The sequence below is a fragment of the Xenopus tropicalis genome, chromosome 2, assembly GCF_000004195.4.
Source record: "Xenopus tropicalis strain Nigerian chromosome 2, UCB_Xtro_10.0, whole genome shotgun sequence".
Taxonomy (NCBI): Eukaryota; Metazoa; Chordata; class Amphibia; order Anura; family Pipidae; genus Xenopus; species Xenopus tropicalis.
The window spans coordinates 14,424,874-14,447,040 of NC_030678.2; the positions used below are offsets into that span (position 1 = coordinate 14,424,874).

Below are 22,167 nucleotides of genomic sequence, written 5' to 3' on the forward strand. Positions count from 1 at the left end.
CTAATGCTTTATTTACCAGTAGGTCCTTCCAACGGACACGAGGGCACCCACTCTGTTTAGGGCTGTTCCTTCTAAATATTCAGAAAGGGTTTAGCCTTAGTACAAGTTGATCCAGGGACTGGACTGATTGCAATCTTGGCATCAGGAAGGAATTTTTCACCCTCAAAATTAAAGAGGCTTCAGAGGGTTTTTTTTGCCATCACCTGGATCAACTAGGCAGGTTATATATAGGCATTATGGTTGGACTTATATCTTGAACATATATCTTTTTCCAACCTAACTTACTATGTTACTATGTATGTTACAGACACTTAAGGGTAAAGACACACTGTGCTACTTGTAGCAGTTACTTGTCACAGCTACTAAACGCCAGAAAATCCCCTGCCATATACAATACTGAGAATTGCCTCTGCTAAACCACACGTAGAGACAATTATCAGTACATGATCAGCATTGTCTGTTTTTGTAGCTGTAACAAGTAGCTGCTACTAGTAGCTCTGTGTGTCTTTGCCCTAAGGGTGAAGACACACAGAGCTACTTAGTAGCAGCTACTTGTCACGGCTACTAAACGCCAGAAAATACCCTGCCATAGACAATACTGAGAGTTGCCTCTGCTAAACCACATGTAGAGACAATTATCAGTAAATGATCAGTATTGTCTATTTTAGTAGCCGTGACAAGTAGCTGCTACTAGTAGCTCTGTGTGTCTTCACCCTAAAGGTCTGGGAAAATATACTCAATTTATTTTTTCTATCAGGCAACAAGATTCATAATCTGGCTTTTTTAAAGGGGATCTATCATGAACTAATTGTGCAGAAATATTTTTTGTCACTGCTATGTCCCAACCCCCATGCCAAACACTAGAAATCACTCCAACTTCAGTTAGAAAAATTTCAGTGCTTTTGATAGGTTGGCTGCAATTGTGTAATTCCCCCTAGCGAGTGCAACAATGCTGGAAATCAATGAAAAATCACTGCATTATGGGAAATAAATTGATTATTGTGCTCATAAATGACCCCTGATAGGTGTGGCGTTGGCAGCATGAGCATCACATAGCAACTATCAATATGTCACTAATTGTGCTTCTTTTACCCAGTGCAGCCTCTGGCCACCACTGTATGTTTTCTTCTTTAACCAGCTAATTTTGTTGTATAGGGCCCGTAATTTGTGATGGCAGCCCTGACATAAGCACCCAGCCCTGACATAAGCACCCAGCAAATCCAACCAGCAAGAGTCTAACATATAGGGGTGTATTTATTAACATTGGAGACAATAGCAACCAATCAAATCTTTGCTTTTCTTTTCTAACTTGTAGGTGATCATTCAAATCTAATTGCTGATTGGTCACTATGGGCAACATAACCGTTGTTGCCTCCAATGTTAATAAATACGCCCCCTAGTTGGAACCTTCCCCAAAGAGTAGGGGCTGTTATAGTACCAAAGGGTGGAGCAATTCATATCAATAGCCTTGGATTTAGAATGATATTTTGGGCGCATATTCCTATTACACTAGACTATTGCCATTATTTCACTTCAGTCAATTCCTTCAGTTACCGTTCACCAAAAGCTGGAGGACGGCAGGTTTAATACATTTTGAACATATCTAGCAGTTCTTTCACAGTATAACATTATTTCGGTTTGACCTCAAGGGACCCCCCCTCTCTGATTCTGGGAACCAAAAGTTTTAACTAAAGGGGCTGTAAACCCAATCACAACACTGCCTCACTGTGCCCCCTAGTTTTGCTATAGAAGTTAATGAGAAACATAATTATAGATGCAAGGAAATTCACCGTTGAGCATTCTACTGACTAAAAATCTCATTATAAGTGCAAGAGAAGTGACCAATGAGAATGCTGATTGCACTGTGTCAGGCATCTTCCTGTTATCTTCATACAGAGATAATTATGTCATTTCCCTTCATTAAATGACACAGGAATCAGACATGGGGATGAAGGACAGACTTGTTCAGTGCTGGGAAAAAAGTTGGGAAAAAGATTCATTGTGCAATATTGTTTTGAGAATATAACCCTCTCATTCTCATTGACCTACAGGCTGGGCTCCTGGCAGCTGTTCTGCCTCCCATGTATTTGTGCATTGAGAAAGGGGGGCTGCCAAGGGGGCCCTCAGAGTCCCAATAAGACTTTATGTCCAGCTCCTCTTTTAAACCAAATCTTTTTCTATAATATTTCTCTTTGATGTTAATGAGTGTGAGCTCTTCAGTACAGCACAAACAGCTCCATGCAAAAACTTAATGAAGCATTTCACTCCTTCACATTCCTCTGTAGACATATTGAACATACGTCAACTGTTTGAAATGATTCCCCATTGATACAGTCATAACAAAGGCATATTTAGTTACCCTTTATCCTTCCATGTCCAGCCCCCTTTTCCAGCCCAACTTTTGGAGCCTTTCTTATCAATCAGTTGCTGGGAGAAGTGGGGATGTATTGGGTTGGCTGCTCCACTGCAAACTTGTTCTCTACTGAATAGCAAGTCGGCTTCGGTTTCTTGGAATTCTTCGTTGACTCTTTCTTTTCTTTTTTTTCCCAGTCTTGAGCAATATACGTATTATAAGGATCATCTGAGTGCTCGTGTTTCTTGGAGCGGATATAACTGAACATTATGCCAAAGGTAAAAAAGCCAAAGAATCCCAAAAGTAGAAGGATATACACCACTTCCATTTGATCAAGGGTCTTTGTTGCCGTGGCATTTTTTGCGTGGGTATGGGTGTATGTCAGCAGTAAGCTGGTCATGGTGGAATTTATGCCCGGCATTGCCTTGTTCTTCTTCTTCGCTGTATTGGACTGACACCTTCTATCACTGTAGCTTTCCTGAAAATAGATTTAATATGTTAGAGGCAGAATTCTCTTACTGAGCATTAAGCACATATATGTATAGTAATGCCGTAAAAGAGATTTACACCAGGTCTAATAACATACACCTACAGTACATATCAACCAAACCAACCTAACCTCAATGGGCATACATTCATTATTCTAGTGCCATTATTGCTAATCTGTTGTGCCAAAGTGTTGAGTACACTCCCTTTGACTATAGGCACAGGGTTGGACTGGGTTGTTCAGGCCCCACTGAAAGTCTGCCTTGATAAGTAAGCTTTATCAGAAAGGTCTATATAAATACAGCCATAAGTACTAACAGTAATGCTGCACTGAGTTCTCTATCAAGAGAAACAAAGGATTTCTTGTCTATTTTTTTGTAAAAATGATGTTGCCTGACTTCCTCTCTCAGAAACAGCCTTAATTCCTGGGGCCAGAGTCTGTGCAGTTCTCTCCTCTCTCCCCTCTCCTGCTCCCCCCTCCCACAAGAATGCTAAGAACTCACTCCCCCCACCAAATCTATTGGCAGTAAAATGTCAAAATGAATTTCCTTATGCTTTAAGGGCCCTCCATTAGAATTGAAAAGCTCTTCCCTGGCACCCAAGCTTGCACCACTTCCCCCCTGCATGCTTACAAATGCAGCAGAACCTACTTCCCTCCTCCTTAATCATGCGCTGTGATTGGGTCCAACCCAAGGAAAGGGGTAGTCCAGGTAGGAGAGCAGGCCTGAGTCAGTGAGGCCCATGAAGGGTTTAGGGGGAGCAATGTGTCTATTAGCAAATATCCACCAATGAGTGCTAGAAAAACTATGCAACAATGATGTAAGAAGAGCTTGTAATGCTCAATGGTGCTTAGGGCTAAAATAATGGCACAAATTGCCTGTAGTAGTGTAGTAGATGACCCCCTGAGCAGTGGTGTAACCTTCTGCTGTCTGCTTGTACCTGCGCTACACAGTGCATGTATTGGCCCGTATGGTTTGTGGTAAAGGGGGTTTTGAAGAGACCCTGAATTTTTTTCTGTATGGGGACCCAGGCAATTCACCTTACATAACTGTCCCAGAATTTCCTGTGCAACAGAAAACAGCCCCATGGTGGAAACATTTTCCCTGCAATACAAGAGAAATGCATAACTCCATTTATATGTATTTATAATAATGCCCAAGGCAAAGTATAGGTGACATTACTGAGAACGAGAGGAACGCACAGTTCCATTGATATTTATGCCTACGGCAAAGTGTAGGTGACATTACTGAGAATAACAGATGCCTCGTTGTTCCTTTTATGGAAATAATAACAAATGACCTTTTCAGACATCTCCCAGATAGCAAGAATTGCTACATAATATAAAAACAGGGACTGCATTCATTTAATATTCCCCCCCCCACCTGAAAAGTGCCATTCATTTGTCTCACCCAGAGATATGAACCAAGGACTTAAGGACAATGTAGGAGGAAACTCACGTCAAATATTCATGTCTGGCTGATCTCCATACACGCCATGTGAGAACAATATTCTGTAGCAACAAAATCTGAAGGGCGACTCCAAGGTCAAGTTCAGATCTTTTACATAGACCTGGGATTGTTCAATGCTCACTGTCAGGGACTTTGGTGCACATTAACAATACAGGTATGGGATCCCTTATTCGGAAACTCAATATCCAGAAAGTTCCGAATTACGGAAAGGCCGTCTCTCATAGACTTCATTATAAGCAAATAATTCTCATTTTTAAAAATGAGTCGCTTGTTGTCTTTAATAATAAAACAGAACCTGTACTTGATCCCAACTAAGATATAATTGATTCTTATTGGGGGCAGAACAGTCCTATTGGGTTTATTTAATGGTTAAATGATTCCCTTTTCTCTGTAATAATAAAACAGTACCTGTACTTGATCCCAACTAAGATATAATTACCCCTTATTGGGGGCAGAACAGCCCTATTGGGTTTATTTAATGGTTAAATGATTCCCTTTTCTCTGTAATAATAAACCAGTACCTGTACTTGATCCCAACTAAGATATAATTACCCCTTATTGGGGGCAGAACAGCCCTATTGGGTTTATTTAATGGTTAAATGATTCCCTTTTCTCTGTAATAATAAACCAGTACCTGTACTTGATCCCAACTAAGATATAATTACCCCTTATTGGGGGCAGAACAGTCCTATTGGGTTTATTTAATGGTTAAATGATTCCCTTTTCTCTGTAATAATAAAACAGTACCTGTACTTGATCCCAACTAAGATATAATTACCCCTTATTGGGGGCAGAACAGCCCTATTGGGTTTATTTAATGGTTAAATGATTCCCTTTTCTCTGTAATAATAAAACAATACCTGTACTTGATCCCAACTAAGATATAATTACCCCTTATTGGGGGCAGAACAGCCCTATTGGGTTTATTTCATGGTTAAATGATTCCCTTTTCTCTGTAATAATAAAACAGTACCTGTACTTGATCCCAACTAAGATATAATTACCCCTTATTGGGGCAGAACAGTCCTATTGGGTTTATTTAATGGTTAAATGATTCCCTTTTCTCTGTAATAATAAAACAGTACCTGTACTTGATCCCAACTAAGATATAATTACCCCTTATTGGGGGCAGAACAGCCCTATTGGGTTTATTTAATGGTTAAATGATTCCCTTTTCTCTGTAATAATAAAACAATACCTGTACTTGATCCCAACTAAGATATAATTACCCCTTATTGGGGGCAGAACAGCCCTATTGGGTTTATTTCATGGTTAAATGATTCCCTTTTCTCTGTAATAATAAAACAGTACCTGTACTTGATCCCAACTAAGATATAATTACCCCTTATTGGGGCAGAACAGTCCTATTGGGTTTATTTAATGGTTAAATGATTCCCTTTTCTCTGTAATAATAAAACAGTACCTGTACTTGATCCCAACTAAGATATAATTACCCCTTATTGGGGGCAGAACAGCCCTATTGGGTTTATTTAATGGTTAAATGATTCCCTTTTCTCTGTAATAATAAAACAGTACCTGTACTTGATCCCAACTAAGATATAATTACCCCTTATTGGGGGCAGAACAGCCCTATTGGGTTTATTTAATGGTTAAATGATTCCCTTTTCTCTGTAATAATAAAACAGTACCTGTACTTGATCCCAACTAAGATATAATTACCCCTTATTGGGGGCAGAAGAGTCCTATTGGGTTTATTGGGGGGGGGGGTTGGTACACTGACAGGGGGGTTCAGCTAGAAGGTCAGTTAAGCTGACATTTGAAAAAAATGCCCATTTGCTCTCCCAGAGACCCCTGAAAGCCCAGCTTGAAGGCCATTTGGCGTGAGAAGCTGCTGTATTAAATATTCTTGGAACTGTGGCTAAATTACATGCACCATTTTCCTTATGTGTTAAAGGTAAACTGGCCAAGTTGTAAGGCACCCTCCAATGAGCCTAATAACTTACCTGCTACTCAGGGGCTCTGCCCTCTTCTTTAAAATACTCACTGGCCCAGTGTACTGCTTGCTGAGCACCGCACACCATCCTTTAGTAGTCCTTCAGATGTCCCCTCTTGGGCTTACTGGCACAGGGGACACATGGTTTGTGGTTAAGGGGGTGTGGAAGGGACCCTGACATTTTTTCTGTATGGGGACCCAGGCAATTCACTTTACAATGGTAAGTGCAAATGGAGGATAAAAGAAACTGGCGGCAAGGAGCTCAACAAGCATTACCCTGTTGTGCTTTTTGGAGAAGAGAAACCCCAGGTAGAGCAGGTAATTGATCAGAATCACAATCTGGCGCCTAACAACTTGGTATCCCCCAATGATTATACCTTTCCTTCTCAAGTGTAGGTCCATACAAAAGAACCTACACTTAGGGGCACATTTACTAAGACACGAATCTGAACCGAATTGGAAAAATTCCGATTTGGAAACAAACATTTTGCGACTTTTTCGTATTCTTTGCGATTTTTTCGGCGTCTTTACGACTTTTTGGAAATTGTCGTGACTTTTTCGTTACCAATACGATTTGCGCGAAAAAACTTGAGTTTTTCGTAGCCATTCCGAAAGTTGCGCAAAATCTGGCGATTTTTTCGTAGCGTTAAAACTTGCGCGAAAATTTGTGCCTTTTTCGTAGCGTTAAAACTTAAAAGGTGCGGCGTTTCGCGCAAGTTTTAACGCTACGAAAAAATCTAAACTTTTTGGCAAGTTTTAACGCTAGGAAAAATCGCCAGATTTTGCGCAACCTTCGTAATGGCTACGAAAAACTCGCGTTTTTTCGCACAAATCGTATTAGTAACGAAAAAGTCGCGACAATTTTCCAAAAAAATCGCAAAATACCGATCATTACGAAAAAAACGCAATCGGACGCATTCGGCCCGTTCGTGGGTTAGTAAATGTGCCCCTTAGATTAGAGTGCACAGGAACTAGTCAAATTTCTAACTACTGCATTAGACAGAAATGGGCTTTGTACAATTGTGGTCAGTTTGTCCTGGCTCAATAGCCCATGGCAACCATGGTCTAAAGTAGTAAAAATAATTAAAATGGAAGTAAAATTTCCTTGTATTAAGAAATGGTTAATATTTGAGCTAACCCTTGTTCTTTTATTTGGTGGTAATCAATACGGGTGATTTGAGACAACAGGATGAAATAACAGACAATATGAGGAATTAACGGGACATTCTGTTCATGTTCACAGGGTGGTACTTATACAATGCAAGCTGGATTTAATACTGGAGATTGTTTTTCTCTGTTTTTCTGCCTTAATGTCTAAAGCCCTGCGGCAGAGTTCCTGTAGCACTGATGTTCTACATGGCATAGGCTCATGGCACACGCTGCATATTTTCCACCAATGCACCAAAATCCAAGCAAAGAGCTTAACAGCAGAAACTGGCTGCTTATTACCCAGAATTCAGTCAAATTGTGGGTTCTATTAAAAGGCTCCTCAGTTGGGTTCATCCTGCTATCCTGAGAATATGCTTTGTTTGCTATGACTTTTATTAATACTTTGGAGGTATGAAATTCATGGAGGTTACTTAGGGCATGGAGTTGCTATTTCATGCAGGATTAATGCACATTCCTTCCCATATGAACTTATTATTGACCATATTTAACAAGGGAATAATCTACAGTTTTTGAGTTTGGTGTTTTCTAGTTCACAGCAAAGAAGACGCATTTCATTCTACAGACCTTAATATCATTGTCCTCATCTTCATGGTGCCGTATCATTAACAAAACCTAAACCATAGTTATAGACAAGGCCCCATGTGCTAGTACAGGGATCCCCAAACTTTTTATAACTGTGAGCCACACTCAAATGTAAAACGAGTTGGGGAGCAACACAAGCATGAAAAATGTTTATGAGGGTGCCACATAAGGGCTGTGATTGGCTATTTGGTAGCCCTATGTGGCCTGGCAGCCTACATGAGGCTCTGTTTGGCAGTACAACTGTTTTTTATGCAACCAAAGCATGCCATCAAGCCAGGAATTCAAAAATAAGCTGCTTTGAGGCCACTAGGAGCAACATCCAAGGGGTTGGGTAGCAGCATGTTGCCACGAACCACTGGTTGGGGATCACTGTGCTAGTATTTACTATAAACATATATGTTTTAAAGATCTGCTGTAAATATTCATTAGACCATCCACATAAGTGACTTTTCAGATGGCATTCCATACCTAATAACCCACTGGCAGATATTTGGCCAAGTTTTAGACAGGAGTCCAAACGACCCCATTCCAGTGTGACATGCTTGTAAATACATTCAGCTGACAATGATGGTGACATGCATAGCACCATCCTTTGAATGGATTAATGGGACACCTGGCTGATCAGATCCAACAATCAGATCCAACTCCTTTTTTAATCAATTTGGTTACAAGCATGTGTAGCCACAATAATCAGAGATCTGCCCATTTGGCTGTCTGATCAGATGAACACATAAACACCTATATACCCATCATTACCCACTCTTATAATAGCAGTTTTTTGGCAATTTGGTCAGTGTTGTCACCAAATACTGATGGGACATAAACTCAATCTAACCAAAGAATCAACACTTGGTTGAACAAACAGAAGAAGAGCAGAGGAAGAACTAAAAACAGGAAGGAAGAAAGTCCTACTAATATAGGGCCAGGTAAGGAAAAATGAAGCTCATTGGATTACCCTTTTGTTCTTCCATAGTACTACAGGAAGAGTTCTATGAATTACACGTGTGTACACTTAAGATTTAAAGAAAATCATCCCTAAAAGGTTGGGCATTGTTTAAATAATCTGTCCTGCAAGTGACCTGAGCTGTGACGCCATCAACTAACATCAATTTACCTGATCCGTGACAAGGGTGCAGCTCAATAAAAAAAATAACACTTGCTCAGTGCTGGCAGAGGTGCAGCAAATGATGCCAAAAATCATGCAAACCAGTGTTGTGATGACACTTCATTTCATAATTGGCAGAACTGTTTTATAAATATGGTTTGGTATAAATGAACTTTTACTATAATCATGATGAAAATGTTTGGTGCAGTTCTAGCCCTTCATTGCTTGGTGTAGTTATAGCCCTTTAATGCTTGCTGTAGTTATAGCCCTTTAATGCTTGGTGTAGTTCTAGCCCCTCAATGTTTGGTGTAGTTCTAGCTCAGTGATCCCCAACCAGTGGCTCGAGAGCAATATGTGCTTACTACCCCCTTTGATGTTGCTCCCAGTGGCCTCAAAGTAGGTGCCATTTTTACATTTCTGGCTTGGAGACAAGTTTAGAAGCACAAAGACAGAGTTTTAGTTCAAGCAGAGCCCCCTGCGGGCTAGACGTCCACATGTGGCTACCAAATAGCCAATCACAGTCCTTATTTGGCATTTCCAAATGACTTTTTTTCATGCTCCTGTGGTTCACCAACATATTTTACATCTGAGTGTGGCTCAAAAGTAAAAAAGGTTGGGAATCCTTGTTGTAGCCCTTCAATGCTTGCTTTAGTTCTAGCCCTTCAATGTGGGGTGTAGTTGTAACCCTTGAGTGCTTGGTGTAGTTCTAGTGCTTGGTGTCGTTCAAGCCCATGAGTGTTTGGTGTAGTCCTAGCCCTTCATTGTTTGGTGCAGTTCTAGCCCTTCAATGCTTGGTGTAATTCTAGCCCTTAAGTGCTTGGTGCAGTTCTAGCCCTTGAGTGTTTGGTGTAGTCCTAGCCCTTCATTGTTTGGTGCAGTTCTAGCCCTTCAATGCTTGGTGTAATTCTAGCCCTTAAGTGCTTGGTGCAGTTCTAGCCCTTCAATGCTTGGTGTAATTCTAGCCCTTGAGTGCTTGGTGTAGTTCTATCCCCTCAATGCTTGGTTTAGCTCTAGCCCTTATACACTGACAGTCCCACATGGCAGGAATATGTGAGGCAGTTCTTATATAGCAAGGGTCTAAGGATCTGTGCCATGTAGCAGCAAAACATGGAGCTAGAGAACTGACTTCAAAAAGTTTTTCTTTTAATGGAGTCCAGTGTTCCCATCTAGTAATTTAATCACTAACACATTTTTGCCTTATTCAGCTTTAATTACAGACTTCACAGTGTTGTGTGGTATTGTTATACGTCTTGTTCGGGTCAGTTTGCAGAAAATGACAGGTTTCACAGAGGCTTTGGTTTCTTTGCAATTCTTGGATTGTATTTAACATCCATGTAGTTTCCGTAATATAAACAGTTCAGTGTGAGGGCACTGTTATTATGGGCAAAGAATGGTGCATGTGTGCATTTATTTGTTGGCACCGGAGACTGCAGTTCAGTTATGTACAGAGGAACACCTTTGGGGGAGGGATCTACACAAATCGTTTGGCGCCCTTTTCAGTTAATTATATTTCATCACTACTATGCGTTGTAATTGTATGTCCTGAAGACAACTTAAGTTTGAGCCGAAACGTTGAATAAAACACTATTTTTTGCTTAGAACAAGTCCTGAAAGTGTGTTTTTAGCTTAATATATATATAGAAAATAATAATCATCTGTGGCCAGCACACCCTTCAATACTTTATCAAAAATTTATTGAAAATATATTGTTAAAACCGACGTTTCGGTCCTCATTAGGACCTTTCTCAAGGATAATTTTGGCTATGCACCCCGCAGAATATTGAGCCTTGGAGTGCGGACACCATTTGGATTGAAATATATATATATATATATATATAAAACAATTCAGAAGGACCCTCACTCCAGTTGTAGTGAAATGAAAAAATCTTTAATTATTGCATCTGTACATCCAACGATTTTTTAATTTCACTACAATTGATCCTTTTAAATGGTCATGTAACACACATTGACTCAGCACCCACAATATTCTATGTCTGGATCAGAGTGTGGCTGCATCTGCTTATTTTTATATACTGTATACAGTTTAGGCAACTGACCAAGGTGCAATTTGAGGGACTTGATTCAAAGAGAAAAAAAATTGCACTGTGCTTGTTGCTTCTGTGCTTCTGTATGGAGCAATGGGGGGAAGAAAGATGGATCCCTATTTCCCTTATTCCCCTGCAATAGTTATATCTTGCATTTCTTGTCACTTTTCCCCTGCATCTCCTTCCTTATTCTTTACATTCCTCTCCAGGTAACCATCATTAATGAATATAATGACACAAGCAATCGTTAATTCTGTAAGAGGATTAGATTAGTTGCCCATCAGTGAAAGATACTCTACAATGGAAAGGCAGTTATGCAGTGAGTTTCAACTAGTTAATTATCCCATACACAGACAACTTTCCCCTCTGAGCTATAGTTACTGGATCTTTTGCCCTTTTATCCCCTGCTGGGACCTTTCCTCATTACCGTATGTATGAGAGGGGAATTCCCAAGAACTTGTCACTTACGACCCCCCCTGTAGAGAGCTGCAATTTTAAGACCAGTTTCTGTCATATAATATTGACACTTGCCAGTGCCCAATATTATCATGAAAATATGGGCTTGCTGTGATCCATTTGTGGCAGATTAGAATGATACCAAACATGTGGGGTGTCTCATGTGCCAATCCCCCAGAAACCAGGGCCGGAACTAGGGAGAGGCAGAAGAGGCAGCTGCCTAGGGCACAATGATTGGGGGGCGCCAGGCAGGTACCTCTCCTGCCTACCCCTAGTGCTACTTTGTCATTGTATCTGCCGCTTGTCATTAGCAGTGGAGGCAATGACCGATCTAATTGCCCCTGCGCCTCCTCCTGTGCTTTGGCGCGCATGCACCGTTCGGGGGGCAGGAAGGTGGGCGGAAACTATCACTCCTAACTGGTGGGTATAGGTTGGCCCTGTTCGGTATCATTATGTTGCCAGGTTTAACCCTGGAAATGCCAGAGAAATACTGCTGTGGCATGACACCAGTTTGTCACGATCACGACACTCTCAGTCGCACGTGACTCTGGGATGGGGAGACAAGGGGTTACCCACAGTCACCTTACATGCAGATTAGACTACCATCAGACGTCCCCAAGCACACCTCCACCGCAAAAATCTATTGGCTGTCGCCATTTATCATTAACAGATGATAGAAACCTGAATATCTCCCTCCTCTCTACAACAGGTAGTATTTCCCAATACACAAAGGTATCGTGCATTCTCTCTCATTGTAGTTAGGGTTAGTTTCTACTAATTCAACAAGTACACTAGAAGCCAAAGGGTTAAATTACAGTCAAACACACTCTCCTGCTAGCAATCAACTAGTTAATTAGCCTATATACAGACAACGTTCCCTCTACACACCAACTAGAGGTTAATACCTTTAGGCCCAAGTATTCATACAGGCTATGTGAGTTCTTTTTAGAAGAAAACGTATTCAATTTTATATTTAATATTACAAAAAGTGAACAGCGCATGTAAACAAACGATATTACAAAGATGAGACATACACATGGAAAACAGTAAATAAAATAAAAGGCAATAAAACACAGAGAAACCCTATGTACGTTACCGAGTTAGGATTTTCTTTTGTGTCCTCCTGAGGCAAGAGTGGGAAACCTGGGCACATACCCCTAACAGAATTGGGGCATGTATGAGCTGTAGTTACTGGGTATTTTGCCCTTTTATCCCTTGCTGGGACCCTTCCTCATTACCGAATGCATGTGGAGGGAGTGGCCAGGAACTTGTCATTTACGACCCCCCTGTAGAGAGCTGCAATTTTCAGACCAGTTTCTGTCATATAATATTGGCTCTTGACAGTGTCCAATATTATGATGAAAGTATGGGCTTGTGGCGATCAGAATGATACCAAACACGAGGGGTGTCTCATATTCCAGTCCTCCAGAAACTATCCCTCCTAGCATTTTACTGCCAATAGATTCGCCACATTAGTGCCACCTGGAACACTATATTTATTCTGCAGAAAGTTTTATCATACCTGAGCCCTAGAACTTTCTCTGTTTGTTTAAGATTGCAGCTGCCATTTTAGCTTGGTCTGAGTAGCTTCCTGCTGCAGCTCTAGCTGTTATAGCTCAGATTACATATTCCTAAGGGAGGTGGGAGTGAGTTTTATGAATTCTTATGGGAGGGGGGAGAGAGATGTGCAGACTCCGGCCCCCCCTGGGAATGAAGAAAAGGTGCTGAAAAACTAGGCTTATACTCGAGTATATACAGTACTTAGTTTTTACCTTTCCTTCTCCTTTAACATTCCTCTCCAGGTAACTATCATTAATGAATATTATGACACAAGCAATGATGAAGCTATTGATGCTGCAAGAGGTTTAGGTGCCCATTGCTGAAATATACTCTACAATGGAAAGGCAATTATGCAATGAGTTGTTTACCATTATTGCTCAGTTAGTCATTTGTTTGCTGTGATGATTATCTTATTACACACTCTATGGACATGCCATTCTTACTACTCCTTGTACTTTTGCTATTTACATTTTATTAACCCATTGTCCTGTGGTGCCTTTGTGTTATGCTGTTTGCTTATGTATTCTTTGTGTATTCAACAATAAAACAACATACAATGACCAATACTGACTTGCTACTTGATGACTCCAGACAGAGTTGGCTCAATGGCCTATATAATTGGCCAGCTGTGTCCTCTCGTACCCATATCTAATTAGGGCTTGTCAACCCTCTTTGTTAACTATATCAAGGTGTGAATCAAGTCTTCTTCTGATGGATCTGCACAGTATGGAGTATGATCCATTTGTTGGCTTGGGTCCAAACAAACAGAGCAGCTTAATCTGGCAAAATCGAGCAAAGATGAAGTCATTTGGTAGCTGCACCAGATAAGCGGATCTTTCCATGTTAGGCTAGTTATGCTGTCTTTGAACCACTAGATTTTCTTACTGGCACTACTGATAACATCATGTGACAATAAAAGTTGGCAATAGCTATCAGTAGGGATGGAAAGATCCAGCCCTTAGCTACAATGTTTAAAAATATTTGGTCAAGGAATCAGAGAGTTATTTGGATGACATGTTTTATGTCTGGGGTCTGGACCAGGGCTGTCCAACTCCAGACCTTCAGACTCCAGTCCTAACTTTGGGCTGATCCAAAAGTCCAAAGATCCAGAGGATGATGGGAAATGACCCAATCTAACAATGCCTCTTATTTGCTCCAGAACAGGAAATAATTCCTTCCTAACTGGATCAGTCTCTGAACCAACCTAGGATTTTGCGAGTTAGTGTCAGTAACCTTGTACATTCTCATTTATTATAAAGCAACCAACCATTCCACGGCTTCACAGCTCTCACTGTAAAAAAAACTTTAGGGTAAGAATACACAGTGTGACTAAATATCTGAAAATATTTTTTGATTGCATGCAATGGCAGTTACTGCATAACAGTACCATTGTGCAACTGCCCAAAAAAGCAAATGGAAGTGTTTTTGTATGACTACGAGAGGCAAATTTCAACATGGGGCCAGTGCTGTCTTAACCTAATACATGCAGTGGGCCAATTATTTCTCATATAGCATGTTTGAGGACCAGATTATATTAAGGTGATAATGTCGTACAGTGAAGTCTATGGGGGCCCCCGGGCCTCCAGTTGGACAGCCCTGCTGTAGGCTACAATAGAAAGGTGTTTTCAGAGGTTTTGTTGCATGGAAGGTGATTTTGTGCAGGCCACAAAGTGTACAGTGTGTTTTTACCCTAAGATGAAACTAGTCCACACAGAATTAGCTATTTTATGTGTTTTTACAAATACTTATGCTGGATGATTTCCATGTTTGGGTATTGAGCACGGCTGAGTGGCCCCAGGCCAACAATCAGCGCATAATGGCGGCTTATGTTAACCTGCTGGGAGAAGTTCACATCAATGCACAGATTGGATATTCAAATCTCCCCTCATCAATTTTCAGCCAGGTATCAATCAGGCAGGACCTTCCACATTCCACAACCACATTAACGCTAAAAGAAAATGATTTAAGGAGGCAGCCATCTGGCTGAAGAACCTTGCAGACAACAAGGGGGTTTCCTTAATGGAGAAGGATCTAGGGGTTTTTGTAGATCACAAGTTGTCCAATTCCAGGCAGTGTCATTCTGTGGCTACTAAAGCAAATAAAGTGCTGTCTTGTATAAAAAAGGGCATTGACTCAAGGGATGAGAACATAATTTTGCCCCTTTATAGGTCCCTGGTAAGGCCTCACCTTGAGTATGCAGTGCAGTTTTGGGCTCCAGTCCTTAAGAAGGATATTAATGAGCTGGAGAGAGTGCAGAGACTGCAACTAAACTGGTAAAGGGGACGGAAGATTTAAGCTATGAGGTTAGACTGTCGAGGTTGGGGTTGTTTTCTCTGGAAAAGAGGCGCTTGCGAGGGGACATGATTACTCTGTACAAGTACATTAGAGGGGAATATAGGCAGTTGGGGGATGTTCTTTTTTCCCATAAAAACAATCAGCGCACCAGAGGTCACCCCTTTAGATTAGAGGAATGGAGCTTCCATTTGAAGCAGCGTAGGTGGTTCCTCACGGTGAGGGCAGTGAGGTTGGGGAATGCCCTTCCTAGTGATGGGGTAATGGCAGATTCTGTTAATGCCTTTAAGAGGGGCCTGGATGAGTTTTTGAACAAGCAGAATATCCAAGGCTATTGTGATACTAATATCTACAGTTAGTATTACTGGTTGTAAATATATAGTTTATGTATGTGAGTGTATAGATTGGTTAGTATAGGTTGTGTGCTGGGTTTACTCGGATGGGTTGAACTTGATGGACAATGGTCTTTTTTCAACCCTATGTAACTATGTAACTATGTAACAATCTTTGTTGAAATGGAATCCATTTGCGAATGGCCTATGACAAAGCCAAGGTTTTGTTCTTAATTTATGTCATAGTGAAGGCCTCTATGTACTAAACTACTTCTGGACACAACAAACTTCAGTTTAATAAATGGGCTGAGCCTATAAAGGGATTATGTTACAGGAAAACATGTTTTTTTCCAAAAGTTAGTAGCGCTCCGCCAACAGAATACTGCATTGAAATCCGATTTTCAAAAAAGCAAACACCTTTTTATGTTTAATTATAAAATTTGATGTGGGGCTTGACATATTCTTAGTTTCCCAGGTGCACTCAGTCATGTGACTTGTGTTCTCATTAACTTCAGTCACACATTACCCTGCAAGTTGGAATGATATTACCCCCTTCCTTCCCTGCACGAAGCAGTCAATCAGCAGAACAGTTGGAAGGTAGCAATATAACAGCTCCCCAACACCTGTTTTGCTAAAAATGCTCCCATTCCCCACCTAGTGGTAGATATGAGAATAGCACTCAATAGTAAGAAATCCAAGTCCGGCTTGGGACTCCTCCAGTTACATGGGAGTAGGAGAAACAAGACTCAGGCACAATGCACTGAGATGGCGCCTACACACCAATATTACAGCTAAAAATACATTTGTTGGTTCCAAGATGAGATTTTAAATGGTAGAGTGAATTATTTGCAATGTGAACAACATAATGTAGTAATAAAAACTTTACCATAAAAATTATGATCCAGACCTGGCTGTTACACTAATCCCTTTTTAATGGTGCAATAATAATGTTCGCTCCTGTTTATGTCCTAGAATTGTATCTATGCCAGAAACATCCAGGCATCCTCATCAGCATTCCATATGAATTGACGTGTATCTGATGTGTTTATGCCCCTGCACGTGGCTGCTGCTACACATGGCACTGCCACAGCTCGCTGTATGGGAATGTTAATCTGGGGAAAGGGACCTGGGCTCACCATCCAAGCATGTTGGCTAATTAGGCACCTCCGGCCCCAGGCAGCAAAGCCCATTCAGTTGTATTGTAACCCCTGGCCCCACACATACATATTGCCAAAAGGTTCTCCTTTCTCTCTCTATTAAGAAAATATGAAATCAGCAACATTTTAAAATATTTTTTTTCTCCTGCATTATTTTGGGTCCCCTGTTGTTGAGTCAGACATTAGCCCTTTATAACTGAAACCAATAAACACATGATATGCATGTATAAACAAATAAAATACTATTTAATGCTTAGGGCCTGAAGCCAATCATCTGCTTGGACCCCTTTGAACTAATATTCTGCTTCTTCATCCACCCCCACTTATTTCTACTTACACTCAACCCTATCATATAACTCACTCACAGTCTTCATCTCTTCTCACACCTGAACCTACCCACTTTTAGCCCTGCACTCACTTAACTCACACTCTTCACACCGCTAATAACAATACACTGTACACTGTATATCTGTTTGTTTGGTGAGGTTGCTATTTCTGGAGTGGATTTCTGCCATTTTTAGCAACTATGTGCTGGGGCTAATTGGGCAAATCCAGTTGTTGACCCCAGAGCCAATGATTGCAAGTCCGACTGCATTTAAATAGATATATGATAAAGCAGGCCATTGAGAAACCCCCATATATACTGTATATATATAGCTTTGATTGCTGTACAAAGTATATTGGGGTAATATATAAGGTAAATCATTTCCATTGTTGTACTGTGCTATACACAGACATCTATACGTATATAAATATATAATATATTTAATACTGGTGCACTATACAGGGCATCTATATAAAGATATCATAATGCATATAAAGGGTTTCTGTATGTATATCTGAACTATACAAGTCATCTCTATGCATAGCTTTTATTGCTGTACAATGCAGGGCACCTAAATATATAATATTGCCGTACTATACAGGGCATTTATATAAAAATATTATCTTACTGTACTTTACAGGGTTTTTATGTACATATGTATGTATAACTTTATTTATAAAGCACCACAAGGGTACACAGCGCTGTACAGTCTTACAATACACAAAATTACACACAGGGAGGACGAGTGTTATAATAAATACAATAAATAAATATAAATACACAGGGAGTAAGGCCCATGTGGTATGCGACACAGTAGGAAGGAGGTCCCTGCCCCGTAGAGCTTTCAATCTGTGTACAAGTGTATATTAAATAATTGAACTACACAGGGCATCTCTTTGCATAGCTTTTATTGCTGTACTATACCGAGCACCAGTTAAGTATATTAATGTACTATACAGGGTTTGTTTATAATATATAGTATTGCTGTACTATACAGTGCATCTGTATAGCTAGTTTCTACTGTATTGTAGGGGAGTTTGTATAAATTCCTATGGGCAGCTGTTTGCTGCGTTTAGTGGTTACCCGCACGCAATATTTGTTTGTTTATCTTCAATTGCCCTTTTATTACATTGTAATTGTGCAAGTCAAGTTTTGGTGCTAAAAAAGTTTTTTTTTAATACTTTGTAAAGCTGGAGTGAACGATTTTGCCTTACGTTTTGTATTGCCCCAACTCCCAGAATATTAACAAAGGATATTATATATATTTATTCTTATAGACTTCTATAAAGGTCTAAAAAGGTTTAAAAATGTTAGACATTATATGTTAGTACAGTATATATATGTATATACAATTATAAACAACAACAAAACAATATGCACTTCTGTTTATACTTAGAAAGTCTCTTGCGTTGCCTGGGTGCTGCTTCAAGGAACGATTACAAATATAATAGAACGGTATCGCACTCCTATTTGCCAAAATGTTGATGTTTCATCTAAAATGTAAATTTTTGGGCAATACAATACAAAACAAAAAATCCTAGGAGTGTGCTATCATTCTAATATATATATTTACAGGTATTCAACCCCTTATCCCAAAACCCGTTATCCAGAAAGCTCCGAATTATGGAAAGCCTGTCTCCCATAGACTCCATTTTAATCAAATAATTCAGAATTTTAAAACCGATTTACTTCTATGTAGAAATAAAACAGTACCTGTAATTGATCCCAACTAAGATATAAATAATCCTTATTGGATGCAAAACAATCCTATTGGGTTTAATTAATGTTTTAGTGATTTTTTAGTAGACTTAAGGTATGGAGATCCAAATTACGGAAAGACCCCTTATCCGGAATACACTTGGTCCCGAGCATTCTGGATAATGGGTCCTATACCTGTATATATATATATATATATATATATATATATATAAAATATATGTGTGTGTGTGTGTGTCTTTGTGTCTGTGTGTAAACTGAGAAATATTTTTGATGGTCTAATATCTGATTTTTAATTGTTTTAAAATCTGCTTTTTTCATGCACTAAGCCCCAGTTTTTACCTGTTTTTTTTTTAAGGCAGAAACTAGACATATTCATGCATAAGTATGGGTGTTGAATATAAGGATTTGGGGTTAGGTTGTTAGCACATTATCTTTATCCCAAAGGAAGGTCGGATATCGTACAATATACGTTTGCATCTCTAAAAGTGAATATTATAACTATGGACTTTTCCTGAATAAATGAAACGTAGGGAGTCACAATCTGCTAGAAATGAGTAAAGGTGTCATTGAGAGAAACCTAGTTTTATGACAAAATAACTTTTATCAGGTTAAAAAGACTTAGCAAACGTACCTGAGAGAATGCGGAGAGATTCCAGGAACACCTTACCAAAGGCAGAATATCACATTTCACGTGCAGACAGTTTGTACCTTCTCAGTGAGAGCTGGGAAAGTGGAGAAAGTGTTACTGAGGGCTTTGCATCTTCCCTACACACAGTTGCACCAGGCTGTCCCAGTCTCCTCACTGACACACCAGTTTAAATTGCAGGTTCTGGGAGGGTTTATGACGTGCAAATGATAGCACAAAGAGTGGAAGATTTCATATGCACACCCAGCACTTCTTATAACCCAGGCAAGATTTAGAGGCTCGCCTAGGGGGACTGCTGCGAGATGCTCCTTAATGTGTTCTTTCTGCCTTCCCATAAAAAGTAAAAAGTGTCAGGGTGGCGGTGATTTAAACCACCTTCTGGAAATTGTTACAATATCCAGTTTCTCTCAGGGCTTTAATACAAATAAATGACCGTGAGTCAGGTTCACATGTGGAAGCAAATACACTAAGGGTTTTGAGTTCAGAGATTAGTTTGTAGTTTTGTACAGGGAAGGAGTCGCTGCTGTAACACAGTTGTGGCACAAATAAACCAGCTGAGTTGTGTTGGTGCATCACAATGTTACAGCAGAGAAAGGCTCACGTTAAACAAGAACCCCGTGGGCTAAAAGCTGGCTATACATGAGGATTTACGTCTAAATCAATAAGTTAGCCCCTGAGATTTGGCCTCTCATACGGCACAATAGATTTGGTCTGTAGTCAAGGCAGAATTCACAAGCAACTTTATAAATATAGTTATAGAAGTATGGGAAAGCCCTGCAACAAGAATCAATCTATTCGTATTACCACAAGACAGTAGACGTGAACTCTACATGAACACAAGCTTTTTGAAAAGTAAACATAATTTCAAGCAACTTTGCAATATATATAAAATAAAAAATATGCAGCCTTTTCATGATTGTTAATGTAATAATATGGTTTGGAGCAGTTCCCTAAGCCCCGCCCCCTGTTCCCCTGCTGATCTGGCTGACTAATTTGTGACTCAAATAAAATGTAACAGTAGTCGCCTGTCCCTCAGCCTGCCTTCAGCCTGCCTCCTCCCAATCCCACAATTCCCTACTGCACATGTGATGTCAATAAGGAAAGAAACATCCCAGTGCAATGCATCGTGGGTTATGTAGTCCCTGCATGCTGTCTGTAAGCTGTGGAGAAGTTTGTACAATTTTAGTCCCTCCTCCCCTGCCAGGATTTCAAATGATGCAGAAAGAGAAGAACTGTTTTGCAGCTGGATTCCAGCATATGAAATGGTATTTATTCATACCTTTTGATAAAAGTGATAGGTATATTAGGGGTTTCTGTGTTGTGTGAAGCTCTTTTACAAATTTTCGTTTGGGAGCCGGAGTTCCCCTTTAATGTACTATAAAAGGAGACTCAGAAACATACTCTTTAGGTGTATATATAGATTGTAAGCTCTACAAGCAGGGACCTCCATCCTCTTATGTCTTTGACTCAACTTGTTGCAACTGTATTTATCTTGTATTTATCTGTATTTATTGTTATACTTTGTATTTATCTATTATTATCTTATTAACCCCCTGTTTGTATTAATCTATTCTACTGTACAGCGCTGCGTACATAAGTAGAGCTTTATAAATAAAGATATACATACATACATACATACATATATAGATAAGTTAGGCCTTACTGATAAAATAAAGAAAGGAGGTGTGACTTCTGGGGGTGGACCTACCTGAATGCCAAATTTTAGCTTAGCTTCTGTTTCAAGACCCAATCTATTACCATCAAAAGAAACTGTAATATTAAATCTGTCTTCTTCCATCGGGTCTTGATAAAGAATGATGACAGTGTACCATCTTTCACCTCTCCCTCCTTTACATACCCAGAGCCCAGCATGCCAGCCTCGTGGACCCACACTGGACAAATCCTAGAGGCACCACAACCGCCTACTATCCAACCAATGTACAGGTGTGGAGGTGTTGCTTGCAACTGACAGATAGATCCTAGCCCAGCTAACAGTTAGTCCAGTCACATAAGGGTGAGTCTCAAGCTTATATTCTCCCACTGTCATAATTAATGCACCCAATCTGGGGATGAAATTTACCCCAATGCTTCCACAATAGCTTCTTGTCAACTAAGAGCCGATCAGTGGGTTACCTCACTATATCAATTTCAGAATATGGGATAGTAGCCTAGAAACAGCCAGAGGCCTACACAGCAAGGATGCTCTGGCGTGCCTCATTACTATACTGGCTGCAATCAAGCATTCTTTTGACATTGGGCTATGGAGAGATAATACTGTTTCCTGTTGCTCCTATTTGCAGGAAGCGCTTCCTGTGATATTCTATTGAGATTGGGCTACACAGTCGAGGGCCATAGCTCCTACTCTCCATGGTCCCAAAGACTTAGCTGGTGCCTATCATAATTCATTTTTATGCATCATATCTGATACCTCAAAAGCTGTGCCAATATTAGCTGCTGGTGTAAGACACACTTACGACTTGGGAACAAGACATTGTGCTCCTCTGCTCAGATAACAG

General features: G+C 40.1%; 1 protein-coding gene across 1 annotated transcript; it reads right to left on the bottom strand.

Annotated features, from left to right (window-relative positions):
* Nucleotides 1-1,903: 1,903 nt before the first annotated feature.
* Nucleotides 1,904-19,824, bottom strand: kcne1 (potassium channel, voltage gated subfamily E regulatory beta subunit 1). The gene is made up of 2 exons (XM_031896565.1): nucleotides 19,637-19,824; nucleotides 1,904-2,831 (listed from the first exon to the last, which is right to left on the bottom strand). Exon 2 carries the CDS (start codon nucleotides 2,772-2,774, stop codon nucleotides 2,421-2,423), a length of 354 nt encoding a protein of 117 aa, XP_031752425.1. The 5' UTR covers nucleotides 2,775-2,831; nucleotides 19,637-19,824; the 3' UTR covers nucleotides 1,904-2,420.
* Between the last annotated feature and the right edge of the window lie 2,343 nt (nucleotides 19,825-22,167).